General features: G+C 40.8%; 1 protein-coding gene across 1 annotated transcript; it reads right to left on the reverse strand.

Moving 5' to 3' along the window:
* Positions 1 to 4405: 4405 nt before the first annotated feature.
* On the reverse strand, positions 4406 to 12507 carry LOC115684434 (putative ABC transporter C family member 15). Its single transcript, XM_030609165.2, has 11 exons — positions 12386 to 12507; positions 9336 to 11686; positions 9128 to 9214; positions 8259 to 8909; positions 7424 to 7588; positions 6642 to 6936; positions 6156 to 6370; positions 5668 to 5973; positions 5255 to 5318; positions 4936 to 5175; positions 4406 to 4831 (listed from the first exon to the last, which is right to left on the reverse strand). The coding sequence occupies exons 1-11, from the start codon at positions 12417 to 12419 to the stop codon at positions 4704 to 4706; spliced, it is 4536 nt and encodes a 1511-aa protein (XP_030465025.2). The 5' UTR covers positions 12420 to 12507; the 3' UTR covers positions 4406 to 4703.
* Between the last annotated feature and the right edge of the window lie 2994 nt (positions 12508 to 15501).

Consider the following 15501-nt stretch of genomic DNA (forward strand, 5'->3'; position numbering starts at 1 on the left):
TGGCCAATCTTGGGGCCAACCATTTCTGCAAAAAAATGGATTTCGGTTCGGGGTCGGAAAAATTACGGTTTTGTCCCTGTGGACACCGATGTTGGATTTTGAGGTCGTTTGAGGTTATTTTTCGAGGCTAGTGTCATTTTGGGGTGGCCACGCGCATTTAGAGTTCTTTCGGTCAAAAATTGGAATTTTGGCTCGGAAGTGAAAAATAATAATATTTTATTCCCAGGACTTTGCAGTAGATTTTCGAGGGCTTAAGAAGCTATTTTCACGATTCCGACGCCATATTATGTTGGCCACACCCATATGGAACCCGTATGTGCGAAAATTGGAATTTCGCCCCGGGACCGGAAAATTATCATTTTACCCCTGGACCCGGTATTGGGAATTCCGAATTTTGGACAATTTTGGACAATAATTGAGGACTAAAATAAGTGAAAAAGAAATTGGAATTATTGAATTACCACCTTGCCCTTGAATTATTGGATAAAGACAAACGAGGACCGTTGGATCAAGGGTAATTTGGGAAAAATTGCGGATCGCCGACACGTGTCCACCCTAGGCCCACTATTTCTGACCTCTCTCTCTCTCCTCCCCCTCATTCTGGCCAGAACCCCCACGATCAGCTTTTTTTTTTTTTCTCTCTCACTCTCTCACTCTCTTCATCTTCATTTCCTCCCATCACCGCCGGTGTTGCTGCTGCTGCTGCTGCTGCTGTTCCGCCCGTTTCAGCCTCCAATCCAACCCGTTCGTCTCGCCTTTCTTAGGTAAGTGACCTCCCCAAATGTCGCCTAGGACCTCGGGTATTGTTAGGCTTGTTTAGGGCTCGGTTTAGGGTGAATTTAGTGGCTGGTTTGCTCGGTGGTGTGTGTTGGCTGATTTCCAGTTAGGTTGCTGCTGCGTCGTTGGTTTTTGTTATTTTTACTGTGACTTATGTGGCCCGAATTTGAGGAAGTGTTCTTCATGAAAGTTGTTCCCAACATCTTGAAGTATAACATATTTTAATTTGGGAATTTTTGGAGATCAGTTGAGGCCATTCGGAAGCCCATCTTTGGACCGAAATAAAACTGCCCGATTTACTGTTCACCCGACCTTCGGGTCTGTTCGAATTTTTATAAATTTTTTCAGGAATATTTTCAAAATACTTCCTTCATAAAAGTTGTTGGGTACATTTTTTTCTATAACATATAAAAATTACAAAGCTTTTCAAGGTGATCTGGATGTTGAAATAAATGTATTTTGAGGACAAAACGGTCTGTTTGAGCGAACTGATTTTGGTCTGACTTCGAGGGACAAAAAGGAATGGTTGCAGATTGAACCGGATTTTGTGTTCTTCATAAGAAATGTTGATCAAGATGTGTTTTATGACATATCCAAAATTTATAATTTTTGGAGTTCTTTTACTATTTATTTTATTGGGATTTTGGTCACTGTGTAAACTGCCCAGTTTTGACCCGATTTTATATATTCTCGGTTTTTCTCTCTCTCGCGAGAATTATTCGGTGTTATCATGGCATTTTGACGGGTATTTTGATGCTTGAATGAGCTCGTATGTGTGATTGTGTGGCTGTGAGGTGTGGTGGCGTGATTGCGCATTGAGTTCGCGTGCCAAGCTTGGGTGTTTGTGTGGTGTTCGCGTGACGAGGTTGTGTAAATGTGAAATGTGTGTGAAGTGTGTATGTTTGGCAGTGCGTTTGTGTGGTGGCGTGGTACGTGTAGAGAGTGTGGAACGAAGGTTCGGATGTGTAGGATTGATTGGAAAAAGGTCCGTCATGAGGCGTGTACGTTTACGCGGGACGATGCCGTCCCTGACGAGGTGACGATGCCCGGACTGACGAGGTGTCGATGCCTGACGTGGTCAGAAGACCGTTGGCCTGATGCGTTTTACGCGGGCGCGGTAGAAGGAAAGTGTGTGTAGGATTCCGTCCTGAGGCGTGTACGTTTACGCGGGACGATGCCGTCCCTGACGAGGTGACGATGCCCGGCCCGACGGGGTGACGATGCCTGACGAGGTCAGAAGACCGTTGGCCTGATGCGTTTTACGCGGGCGCGGTAGTGGTGGAAAGGCTGAGAATGAGCAAGAATTTGCGGGACGAGTGAAATTAAGAAAGTGGCGTGTGGTGTGAGTTGGTGTGCGAGTGTGTTTGTATCGCGTGGTGTGATGCTCGATTATGGGGTAAAAATTGCTAGGCATGGTATGGGACATGCCCAAGTGGGTTTTCTCTATAATCGGGGCACGCGCGCGGCGGTGATGTATTTCTGTGGCATACTGGCTGTGTGGTTGACTAACGTGCAGGGACGTGCGTGAGGAATTCCAGATAGGGTCGCATGTGATTGTTAGTTTAGCTGATCATTGTGTGTTATGTGTGTTTTCGTCTGGCGGTACGTGAGTGCCTACGTGGGGTTTGGGGTTGTACACTTATTGAGATTCGTCTCACGGTTGTATAACTGCCACTTTTAGACCCCCAGCCTTAGACCCGGGAAGTTTGCCTCCTCTTTTTGGAAGTTCGAGGAACCGCCTTTGGTGCCTCGTGGAATTGCAGGTGAGTGTCCGGAGGCTCAAACCCGAAGAATCAGAAGCAGAGCGGAAGGGCGACCAGTAGGCTTTCCCTAGGATATTTTTGGGGTTGTGTAAATCGGGTTGACCCATATGGAAGTTAAGTTAACAAGACCTTGATCTTTTGTTAAAACGGTGGCGGAGTATGTTCGTCTGTATTTATGTCTGTAATATGATGTTTGTATGTTTGGTGTTGTATGAAGATGTTGTTGTTTGATTGTTGTGGTGTTCTACCCCGTTGTCGTCATCTTTTTGTCCGGGGTTTTTATATCCGCTTCCGCATGTGGCTCTGATGTTTGGATTGGGTCGGCGACGTTCCTGGGACGTCGCATCATTTCGACCGGAGCAGGGGATGTCACGAGCTCGTAGGGGTTCGGGGCGTGACACCCATCGTCGTCTTTATAGTCAGGGGTTTTGTTTTCGCTTCCGCATGTGTTTTCTGATGTTTGGGTTGGGTCGGCGATGTTCCTGGGACGTCGCAACTATTCGACCGGAGCGGGATGTCGCGAGCTCGATGGGGTTCGGGGCGTGACAGATCCTGAGTTCAATTTTTTTTAAATCCTTTATTTACTGCCCTTGTTATATATTTCCAAGCTTAAGATTTGTTTCTTTCATCAAAAACTTTGTGTCTTTGGAAATTGTTTTTGGGAAATTCAATTTTAGAGAAAGTGAACTATTTTCTGGTTTTTGCTTTTGCTGAAAACAATGGTGAAATAATTCGTTTTAGGCAAAAGAACACTACAAGTGCCATAAGTGGTGTACGGCGCTCACTTTGGTGCCATAATTTTTTTTTTATCACTTTAATGCTAAAATTTTTGAAAAACGATCACTTAAGTGCCAACTCCGATGCCGTACACAATTTTTCGCCGGAAATCTGACGTGGCATTTTTTTTTATTAAAATCTGAAGCTGACGTGGCTCGCCGGAGATTGGCACTTAAGTGATCGTTTTAAAAAATTTTTAGCATTTAAATGATCGTTTTTCAAAAATTTTAGCACTTAAGTGATCGTTTTTCAAAAATTTTAGCACTGAAGTGATCCAAAAAAACCTTTTGGCACTTAAGTGATCATTTTTCTTCCGATTTGGCGCTTAAGTGAGCCGGCGAAAACTTTTGGCACTAAAGTGAGCGTCGTACACAACTTATGGCACTTATAGTGTCCTTTTGCCATTGGTTTTATGGTACTTAATAATAAGTGAGTCCACTAAAGACAGCTTGTATCATTAAAAATGACATATTATAACTAACAAGCTGGAATTAATCTCTTCTTTGTTTATTCTGTAACCCATCAAAATGACACAAATAACAAAGAAATTTGGAGAGAAATTATGAATTCATATTTGTACAATAATATACTTAATCGTCTTTTTAGATAATGTAGAAGAAGACGAGCATTAATGAAGTATATTCAGGAGATGGTAGATAATATATATGAAATAATAGATGAGACTTGTCAAGAAAAAAAAAGAAAAAAAAATTGATGAAAGATAGAGAGATGAAGATAGGAAGTAACAAATCATGGAAAACGATTTCCTTGTTACCAAAAGGGGAAGCCATTTTCCCCAATCTAAGGCAGTTGTTTTCAGCTCATGGAAAATGCTTTCCACCGATCGATTACTCCGTCATCTAAATGCTGGAAAATCCGAAGACTATTCCGGAAATGGTTTTATCAAACAAACCGAACCTTAGTTTTAGGCTAAGTTTAACCTACGTGTTAGGGAGAGCATTAGAGTATTTAAATATTGAACCACACTTTCAGGATCATGTTGCTAAATGTCACCTCGGCAAAGCATTTTCCTCTTCTGTTCTTGAAATTTTTATTATTTTCCTAACAATACTTACATATGTCTCAGATGAAGTTGGATCATCTTGTGGGGTTTATTGAATTACTCGGATTGATAATTCCAATAACAAGGAAGTATCTGCACTCAGCGTAACAAAAATATCATGGCTTGCCAAATCCTAGAGCGGAAGCGGAACTCAGAAGCTCGATTCGCTTCCCATATTGTTGATCTTGTGTTCGTTGCACCCATGTTGACCCTGAGTATTTCCGCCGAATTTGAAACTGGTAGTGTTGATGAAATCGTAGGACCCCCACAGTTTCTCTTAGTCCGCCTTAATACTGTAACCTTTCATGTTGTAGCTGCCGGGTTTAGCTATTTAGGTGTGCGATGCTGCGGAAACTCCGTGACCTCATGGAGTACTCCCTTAAGAGCTTGGAGAAGAATGAATTTTCTCTTTCTAGTAATTTCTTGGGTGTGTCGAATTCTGCTATTCTTCCTGTTCGATGAAAAATTGAAAGGAGCTATTCAGTATAAATCCTAGCATAGAAATGTTTAGGCAAGAGAGAATGGGTGTTTACGGAAAAATGCTTTATTCCCTACCATCACTAAGAACCAAAACTAGGTCGCTGTCTATGACTGTATGGATTCTGTGAGCTATTGTCACCACTGTGCGGTTTGTGAATTCTTGACTAATGACCTTTTGGATAATGCCATCAGTGGCAGAGTCAACTGATGCCGTTGCTTCATCTAGTACAAGTATACTGCTTTTCTTCAGCAAGGCTCTTCCAAGACATAATAACTGCCTTTGGCCCACACTCCAGTTTTCTCCGTTCTCCACAACTGTTAGGAAAATTGATTAGTAGATTTACTATGACAAAACTTGCAACTTTGTATGACAGATGTGATTAAGGGATCGGACCTGTGGAATCCAACTTTTCTTCCTTTCCTCTGACAATATCACCAAGTTGACATTTGTCCAAAGCCTGTAAAATCAGAAATTCTGTTATCATGATGTCCAAAGTAGAGCCATTCCAGGGGAATGCGTGAATTTGTGGTTATAGAGCTTCTCATAGAGAAACTTTGTAGGTTAGTGAAACATGATGAAGTTGCTTGTAATCCACTGTACTTGGTTGCGGCAAAATCTATTACTTTGCAAATTTGGTCAATGATATTATTCTGGTAGAATGTGTCCGTGTGAGCGTAGACATGCGCATTTTCTATAACTTGGACTTGGATAATGAGATCTTCTCATGCTAAATAATCCTAACTACAGAATTCTTCTTTTACTTCAAGTCACATATGAGGCAAAGCTGTAGGGGAAAGAAGTTTTACCTCCCATACTTCCCTATCAGAGTATTGCTCCAATGGGTCAAGGTTCCCTCTTACTGTTCCTTCAAACATTGTAGGGTCTTGCGGAATGATGCTGAGTCTTGATCTAAGGTCATGAAGGCCTATTTTGGATATGTCAACATCATCAATTATAATGCTTCCTTGTCTGGGCTCCACAATCCTAAAGATGGCCTGTATGAGGGTTGATTTTCCACTCCCTGTCCTTCCTACTACTCCAATTTTTCTCTTGCCAGGAAACGTACAGGTGATGTTTTTAAGGACAGATGGAAGATGTTCAGCATATCGGATCTGCAAGAATAACCATGTAAGTCAGTCTAAGACATCTCATGGGCATTCCAAGAGGATGAGAGTGAGATTGATAGCAATTATAGAAAACTTATCCGTAAGTGATGCAGAATTTCCCAAACTAATGTCAGGATGTGGGAACTGAAATTTTTATTGATTGTCTCGGAAGCTGATGTTTGGCTTACCTGCAAGTTTCTGAAGCAAATCTTTCCAGTTTCCGGCCAGTTGCTGGGAAGCCTGCTGTCTTCTATCAAAAGAGCGGCTTCACTTGCTAAGTTTGAATACTGAAGTACTCTCTCGACTGAGATCATTTTGTTCTCAGCATTGCATATATTCCATATAACAGAAGCTTGGAGAACATTCAAATTAATTCCGTATGTTACAGCCAACCCTGCTATGCCTGCAAAACAAAATTGATTATCTTTAAATTGTTTTGTGTATATATCCTGTTCTAATAAGTGCTTCATACTAGACTATGCTTGAATTTGGTAGAGAGGATTGTATATTAACTGCCTGACTATTATTCTGTTTGAGATTACTTGTGATGTACTGATGAATCAAGCAGATGTATGATATTGTTCGGATAATACCGAAACAAGTTGGTGTGCAAAGTACATACTACTTGTAATCTTGTCATAGTGAGATATTCTGAAATAATTTGCAGGACTTACTTGGATTGATAATTCCTTCAGGGAGGGATACCAGCAAAACCAATGAAAAGGCAAAGACAAAGTTAGACAAAAGATTTAGGCGAAACGAAAGCCATTCCATTGCTGACACATTATGAAACCATGGCCTTGAGTGGTTGTCTACAAGCCCCAAATTTCCATTAGTGAATCGATCTTCTTGATCAAAAGCACGAATTGTTGCTGCTCCTGATAGTGATTCCGCAAAGTGGTGCAGAATTGGAGCTTGTTGAATTCCTGATAAGCGGGCTAGTTCTCTCGCTGTTGGTATGTAGTATTGCTGAAATGAGGAAAGAAGAATGTTTATATAAATTGTTCAATATAGTGTCAGCTTTTGGCAGCATATTTTGGAGCAACTTAGTAGGAGCATTTTACTTAGAATTTGGCCAACTCACGTCTCTCTATTTTGGGGAGTAAAAACATCTTCCTACCTATTCTTCTTCGAAATTTTTTGAAGAATGGATTGGAAAATCCTGAATTTCTTGAGACAATGCCATAAAGAATAAAAAGGGAAAGGGATGTCGTGACATTATCTATCGGAACTGGGCTTGTCAACTCTTTGATTGAACTTCTTTGAAGATTTTTATTCAGATTCTAGATACGGCTATCAGGTCTTGTTATTGATAGTATGACCAACACCATTCCTTGTAAGAGATGATGAAATCAAGCATCTAAAATACAAAAATACATGGAATATCATGCTGCTAAATTCTTCCAAAAACCTGTCCTTGGAAGAATTGTGTGACCATCGTGAGGAATGGAATTACCTTGTACCATATACATATTGCAGTCACTGGGATGAAGATCACAAATACTTCCCATGCTACCTGCGACATCACTGCAATTGTTCCTAGAAGCTGTATAATGGAGAAAGCACACCAACCTAATTTCCATGCTATTTCCGAGTCTAGCACACTTTGATCGCTAGATGCCTGCATACGATATGGTACAATGTCATCATACCAACATCAGCCTTTGTACTTGTTACGTGATCAGGCCTAACTCAATAATATTTGCCTGTATAGAATTTATGATAAGATGGCATGTTAAAATGCCTCGGGGATTTGTGGCAGTCGCATTGAGTTATTTGGCACTGCAAAATGATCCTAATTCGATTTAATCCAGGAATGAAACGATTTCAATTTGTCTTCTAGTTGTTTCTGTGGAGTCGCCGTTAAATTTTGAAATGTTGAAGAATTTGTCTTGAATAATTGATATTATGTAGAATCCTTAGTAAGGGAGTGGGCACTTTCTAACCCTTTCGAAGATTTAGTATATTCATTAAAATTATAAAGAGCAAATCATATGAAAAACAAGTTTCATTCATTCAGATTTCTACTGACACATGCAATACTATTTCAATCTTCGTAAAGGTGTAAGCAATCTTTGACAATTGAAGACAAGCAATTACATGTTCTTAAGTGACATTTCAACTGCTCATGTCTGATTTTCCGGTTGCTTATACGTTTGATTTTATATCTGCTTCTCAAAAAACTAACAGGATGATGAAACAAAAAAATTAATTATGCTTGCTATCACTTTTGTTGTTCATGTATGATGACATGATCAAAACTTGAAATTCAGGAGTGCTATGTTGCTAACCCGGTTTAAGATCCTTCCAGTTGGGGTAGAGTCGAAAAATGCCATAGGAGCCCGCATTACACTGTGAAGCATTTTTGTGAATAGCGTCTGTGCTGTCCATAATCCTGCTGCTACAAGAAGCATTAGTCGAAGAAGTATGCACAGTGAACTTCCAACAGCAAGCAGTATATAAATGAGCAGGATGACGTCCATTTTATACACTGGTTCAGTATCACTTGTTGGAGGACAAGCCCATGCCATCCAATAATTACTTGCTACTTGAAGTATCTGAAATGAGGACTGAGCCAGAAGAATTATTGGGATTAGAGCTCCACCCTTCACTGTTGTCATGTAGGACCAGTAAATTTCTTTTCCAATGCTTCCTCTTTCTCGTTCTTCATCTTGCACCAATCTCCCTTTCTTCTCTGATATCTCCAAGGATAGATCATGCTCAGAGTCATGCTTTCTTGGTGGAAGTTCAGCTGTAGAATCGAGGTCTTTGTTGGATTCGCCATCAGCTGTTGGGTGCTGAGTTGTTCTGCTTGAATTTTCAACTGTGAGAATTGACTTGAGGGTTTCGCTATGAGCACCCACCAACACTTCGAATCCTATATTCTGCTTTACGAGATCTTCAAATTTACCAGCCTGAGCTATTCTTCCATCCCGCATCACCTGTTGATGTCAGATCAACAGTAGCTTAGTCAACATGTGAGCTTAGATTTTGCTTAAATGAAGCATAACATGAAAGTTCAATACCATGATCTCTAGACTTTCAAATTCTCAAGGATGAGTTGATTGCCAAAATCTTACTTCTCAGAGTTATTTTCATATGATGTTTGTGTATATTCACTGTGGTCAAATGGAGAATCACTTTTGTGAAGTTTACTTACCAGAATGAGGTCTGCTGCGGGAAGAAATTCCACTTGGTGGGTCACATAGAGTATTGTCTTGTCTTTGAGCATTCCCATCAGGCAATCCTACATGGGATGAACTCAGAATGCAAATTTTTGTGGTAAAGCATGTGAGATTTCATACTAGGATCTGATTTTGAGATCCATCATCGTGTCTTTATTCTTGCAAGAGAGCGTAAAAACTTACTGCAAAGAGTTGTGTGCCTGTATGAGCATCCACTGCACTGAAAGGGTCATCGAGCAGATATATGTCAGCATCTTGGTAAACTGCACGTGCAATTTGTATCCGTTGCTTTTGCCCTCCACTAATGTTGATGCCTCTTTCTCCAATCTCCGTGAGATCGCTCGCTGAGAACAGCTCAAAATCCTTAATCAAAGCACATGACTTGACTGTTCGGTTATACTTGTCGGGATCATATGGATTTCCAAAGAGAATGTTGTCCCTGATATTCCCTGTCAGTATCCAAGGAGACTGAGGAACATAAGCTATAGTTCCACTGATTTTCACTTGGCCAGAGAGCTTCTCTATTTCTCCTAGGACGCATGACAGAAGGCTCGACTTCCCTGATCCGACCGTCCCACAGATCGCCACTTTCAAGCCCCCCTTAACTTTCAGCTCGATATCGTTCAGAGTTGGAGTACTCAAGTCCGGATTCCAGCTGAATGTTGCATTGATAATCTCTATATCAAACTGTGCTTGATTCTTTGGAATATATTCGATGGCATCCTTCCGAATTTCATCTTCTTGCAGGTAAGAAGCAACTCTGTCCACTGAAACTTTACCCTGTGCAACTACATTGAGCAAGTCCGGTAGATTATATATGGGATCTTGTAACATTCGGAAAGTGGCCAGGGCAGCTAAGACTCTTCCAGCAGTAAGTTGAATGCCCATTAGCATACACACGCCAAAAGTCATAATGGAGATGAATGTCGGTGATCCCCAGAAGATGAAACCCGTTAGTGCTGCCAGTCGTTGCATTTTCCTTAACCACTCGTACTCTATTTTCCTCGAGCTCTCTAGTTTGTTAAGGAACTGATTTTCCCAAGCTTGAAGTTTTATGGTCTTCATGTTTCGAAGAACCTCTGAAGTGGATTTCATCCTGCTGTCTTTAGCTTCCATGATCTTGGACTGGTATTTCCTCAGAGTTCTGATTAGAGGTATATTAAAAGCCATAACAATTGATGTTGCCGCTAGCGCAGCAACAGACCCTAAACCTAAATTAGTATGCAAAACATAGAATGCTGACGAGATCTGTATGGGTAACATCCATATCAAATTTGAGTACCAGATGAGATCTGTGATTCTCTCGATATCCACGCTCATGTAGTTGATGATCTCTCCAGTGGTGTGACGTTGGCGAGATTGGCCAGACAAAACTAGTCCCTTCTTGTATATATGCAATATCAGAGCAGCTCTAAGCCGAAGGCCTAGTTGGCGTGCTCCGAAAATCCACTGTCTCTGTGCTATTGTCTCAACCATTTTGGCACCTAGAAAGGCTAATGCTAGCACATAGCCACTCTCCAAGCTCCTGCTTTTCTTGTCAGTTAGAAAATTGACGAAGTCATCTATGAGGTATGGACCAACATATGATGCTCCGGCACTAACTACCGCAAAAAGTGCATTGATTGCCGCTTTCTTTCTGATGAAAAAGAAGATTGCCTTGTAGATGGATGGATTTGTGGCTCCATCTTTTTCCTTGACTTGCTTTAGGCAGTCACCAAAAGAACAAGAAACGAATGCTGCGGAGTCCTTGATGTCTAGATCGGGCACGTCATTTTGCTCAAGGGGCTTCTTGAACCCCGCAGAAAATAATGGATTAAGCCAAGAGAAGGTAATGAGTTGAAAGAGGGTAGCTTTCCCATATGGAGATTCCGTTTTGGATTCTAAAAGTTTCTCGACATTTTCAGAAAGAAGCGGCTCCCTGATGCCATTGGCATACGAGAAGACGATGCCTGTATTCCCCTGGATGGAAATGCTGAACAATCCAGTGGAGGCTAGCAGACACGTGAAGTTCATGAAGTCTTGTGTCCTTAAGCGGCTGTGGTACGTAATCACATAGTTGATGTCGAGAGTCGTGCAAAAAACAGACAAGAGGAAGTTGCACATCCACCATGCCCTTAGAATCCATGGGAACTTCATATATTTCTTTTCCGGTATCTTGTACAGTACAATGAGTGTAACTGCCCAGGATACTACTTGCATGATCTCCGATGAAAATGCTTGAGTTTTGGAACGACATGTGGTGTCATTGCCATATACCAACATCAATAGCATTAAGAGATGTGTCCCCAGCACTAAAGCTGTGCAGACAATGCTGGATTTGTATATTATGCTGGATTTGTTGCCAATCATGTGTCCATCCATTGCCTGAATCGTAGCGTTGCTCCTCTTTCCCAGAAAGCACACTAATTTCCCCAAGGAAACTAGTAGCAGGATTCCAAGGAAGCCGAGTTGAAAACTGATGCTGACTTGCTCCCTCAGGCAAGGTGAGTTCATCTTCAGCCATGCTCTCCAAAGTCCCTGAAGAATCTGAGACTCTGTTTTGCAATGAAATACAGGTTCAAGCTCACATTCAGGTGAGAACTTCATTGGTATGCTATTATTGACACTGCTAAATTAGCAAATAGAAGAGCTCTTTGTTTCCTCTAAAATGGAACTGGTTATGCTTGTTCCCCCATATTATGTTCTAGCTTCTAAGGACTTATTGACCATCCTATGCTGCAGTTGGAATTTGCATACATAATAAGAAAATCGTGGATGCAGAGCGTACTTAGTGTTTTCCAACACGCGGAACAGTTATTTTTCGTATTTGGCCTTTCGCTGCGTCTCTGCAGTTGTAAAACAATAGAATCATACAAAAGAGGACTGTTGTCTTAGTCACCGTATCTTTGATTACTTCCATGGCAGGCCTTTCTGAAGGAAGCACTTGAATTGAGGGTATACACTGTGCAGATGTATTTATCATTGGTCAGCATAAATCAATATCGTTTTCTCGCCCTTTCTTTCAATTTTTCCATTTGTTTGGGCATTGCTTTGTTATATACATATACATACGTTGAAAAGAACTACTTACTCTCATCTGCAGAGAGGCATGGCTACACAAGAACATGCCTAATGACCTTCACAAGATTCACTGTCCTAGAGAAAAGCCTCATGTGCACAAAAACTTTCATGCCACGACTGACGCACCATCAAACTCAACCCGGAAAATTAAACTTTGATGGCCAGAGACTTACCGCGAGATCCGGCTTCGATCCCCAGGACAACCATCCGGACTCACGCGCATGAAAACTACCGAGCGATGGGAAAAAGAAAACAGTGAGAGAAGAAAAACACTGAATTCACCTCAATATAATCCACTCCCAAGACGAACAATATATATATGCAGATCGAAGTCGAAGATGTCACGTTCAAGGGATTCCTTGTACCGAATCTGCTTTTGTTGCTTCCTGAACAAAATTTGAGCTGGTCTGTGCTGTGCAGCTGTCTTGTGTGTAGAATCTGATCCTACTTCTAGTGCAACCGCTTTGCAATCTCTCGCGCCTTGATCACGCTATCTAAATTCGAATGTTTCGAAAATTACATGAGCATTTACGAAGCACTAACGTTATTTTCAAAGTACAATCCGATGTTCCAAAATTTTGTCAGCAGCTCACTGATTGTTCTCTTGAGGCCTTGCAGTGCAGTGTTGTAAAAGATGTTAGTGACGGTTCCTAAGTAACTAGCATTACCCAATAACAGGGCTAATCCCCAAAAAAAACCCCAACTTTAGGTGCAATTCAAATTCTTCCCCGAACTTTGTTTTGTTTAAAAAAAAAAACCCCCAACTTTTACTATAGTTGCAAATTTACCCACGCGTCCAAAAATCGCCACTGGTTTCTTGAAAATTGTCAATATCAGGTTCAATTTATTAGAATCTGATCCTACTTCTATTGTACTTTTTTTTTTTGGTCGGATATTGTACCTGTCTTGTGTGCAGAATCTGATCCTCCTTCTATTGCAACCGCTTTGCAAACTCTCGCGTCTTTATCCCGCTATCTAAATTCGAATGTTTCGAAAACTACATGACCATTTCTGAATCACAAACGTTATTTTCAAAGCACAATCCGATATTCCAAATTTTCTCGGCAACTCACTGAATGTTCTCTTGAGGCCTCGTAGTGCAGTGTTGTAATAGATGTTAGTGGCGGTTCCTAAGTAACAAGCATTACCTAAATATAGGCCTAATTCCCTAAAAAAAAATCTCAACTTTAGCTCCTATTTCAATTATGCCCTGAACTTTTTCTTTTAGTCTAAAAAGATATCCTCAACTTTCACTCTATTCCCAAATATGCCGATGCGTCCAAAAATCGCCATCAGTCTCTTCAAGATTATCAACATCAAGATGTTGCTGTTGTTCCATGCGAAGGTGGGGGTGTTAATAAAGACGCGAGTTCTAATAATGAACCTTTAACTGGCCTTGATACTAATAATTTTGAAGAAAGTCGTGGTGATTTCCGGAAGTGTGGGCTGATTTGGGACTAAAGCGAAAGTTGAGAATTTTTTTTTTTTAGACAAAATAAAATTCGAGTCAGAATTAGAATCAGACTTAAAGTTGAGATTTTTTAAAAGAATTATGCCCCAAAAAATAGGTGATCCACGTTGGTCCAAATCTTGGTCTGGGCCAAATCTGGAATTCCATAATCATTCCACTCACGTACGTTGAAACATTGATGAAGTGGACGATGTATATGCTTGCAGCTGAATGCATGGAGTAATATTTGCATCAGCGGTTGATGTAAATCTGATATGAGATCCACGTAAATTAACGATTGAGAATTATTAGGTTCACATGTATCGAGAGAGCATGTGATAATTTTCTCGGAGCATGTCAACGATAGCGTGATTTAGTAAAATAAAACTTTGGTAGCAAAAAAAAAAAAAGAAAAAGACTTCAAAGTTGGGTAAAATAGTCAAAGCTTTCCTAAATTGACGTCTTGATTACTTCTAAATTGGATCGACAGCTTGGAAACTTCAGGCTAACGGAGGACCATTTTGACTGTACTTTTGGCCATTGTATTGTAACAATACAGAGGATGATAACACGTATATATTTAAAGTTTAATTTCTAAGAAATCTAGCGATTAATGTCGTTTCCTACACATAAGTCGCGGATCGAGACATTAATAAGGGAATAGAGGATCTCCGTCTCGAAAATTCATTCCGACACTCTAAAGCCATGTCTTGAATGTTTCAGGGAAACTCTTGGCTGTTCAAGAGCAGCTATCTCCGGTGCCAAGAGCGCGATAAATTATCTTGTGGGTTGTCGGATTCACCGCGCCGGCCAATCAAAGTTAAAAATGCTTCCAAGTTTAACTCAATAGTCAGCTTGCTTTTCTTGTGAAACAATCGCATTTTGTTAGGACGTGATGATACTCATAACGTTTAGCAGATGTACCTGATATGCAAGAACACTGCCAGAGCTTAAAAATTGCAGGACACAGAACACAGAGACACACAAAACCACGCACACATACAAATAAAAGAAAAGGACAATGTATGCAGACACAACAGATGAACGTAGGTACTTCAACGAGGATCCTCTACTCCGCACGGCGTTTTGATTGGTGTCTCGACCAGTTCTCGACTGCCGAAGCATACGAAAACGAGGCAAGCATCGACGCGATTATGGAATTGAGATAGAGGACGGTCCATTTGGCAGATTGTATGGACTCATTTACTTTTTGTCTTGTTTCCTGCTGTTTACACCCAAAAATGACCAATTTTTTTGTTATTATCGACAAGATCAGGAAAACGAGCAGAAATTTCAGTGCTGCGCCAGTTTGGGAAAATGGTCATAACTTTATCAATACAAATCGGATTGACCTGATTCTAAAGCCAAAAGAACGAAGACTCCTGGATCTACAAATTTTATGTTTGAGTTTTCTCAGAAAAGCACTGTAGAATCGTCTATTTTGGAAGGAAGTGGACGGTCGTGACTGGTCAGAATACAGAAATTTCAGTTCTGTGCCAGTTCGGGAAAATGGTCATAATTGTATCGATACATATTAGATTGACCTGATTCCAAATCCAAAAGAACGAAGACTCATGGATCTACAACTTTTATGTTTTGAGTTTTCTCAGGAAAGCATTGTAGAGTCATCTATTTTGGAAGGAAGTGGATGGTCGTTACTCGTCAGAATGCGAAAATAGGATAGGAACTTCGGTGAAGAATAGCCAACTTGAAGGAATCGACTAAAAGTGAAGTCAAGAATCTCGAATACAACTATCGAAGAAGTAACTGTCAAAGTAGTGGAGTTGAAGCAACCGCCAACATAGTGGAGTCGAATAAACCATCAAGGTAGTGGATTCA

The sequence above is a fragment of the Syzygium oleosum genome, unplaced genomic scaffold, assembly GCF_021117445.2.
Source record: "Syzygium oleosum isolate NSW1041296 unplaced genomic scaffold, Sole_v2.1 Sole_v2.14, whole genome shotgun sequence".
Lineage (NCBI taxonomy): Eukaryota > Viridiplantae > Streptophyta > Magnoliopsida > Myrtales > Myrtaceae > Syzygium > Syzygium oleosum.

Coding starts and splice junctions, on each gene's coding strand:
- LOC115684434 (XM_030609165.2), bottom strand. CDS start 12,419: ATGGTTGTCCTGGGGATCGAAGCCGGATCTCGCG. Junction 8,910..9,127: donor CCGCAGCAGACCTCATTCTG/GTAAGTAAACTT, acceptor TGACATCAACAG/GTGATGCGGGATGGAAGAAT. Junction 6,371..6,641: donor TGAAGGAATTATCAATCCAA/GTAAGTCCTGCA, acceptor TTTGTTTTGCAG/GCATAGCAGGGTTGGCTGTA.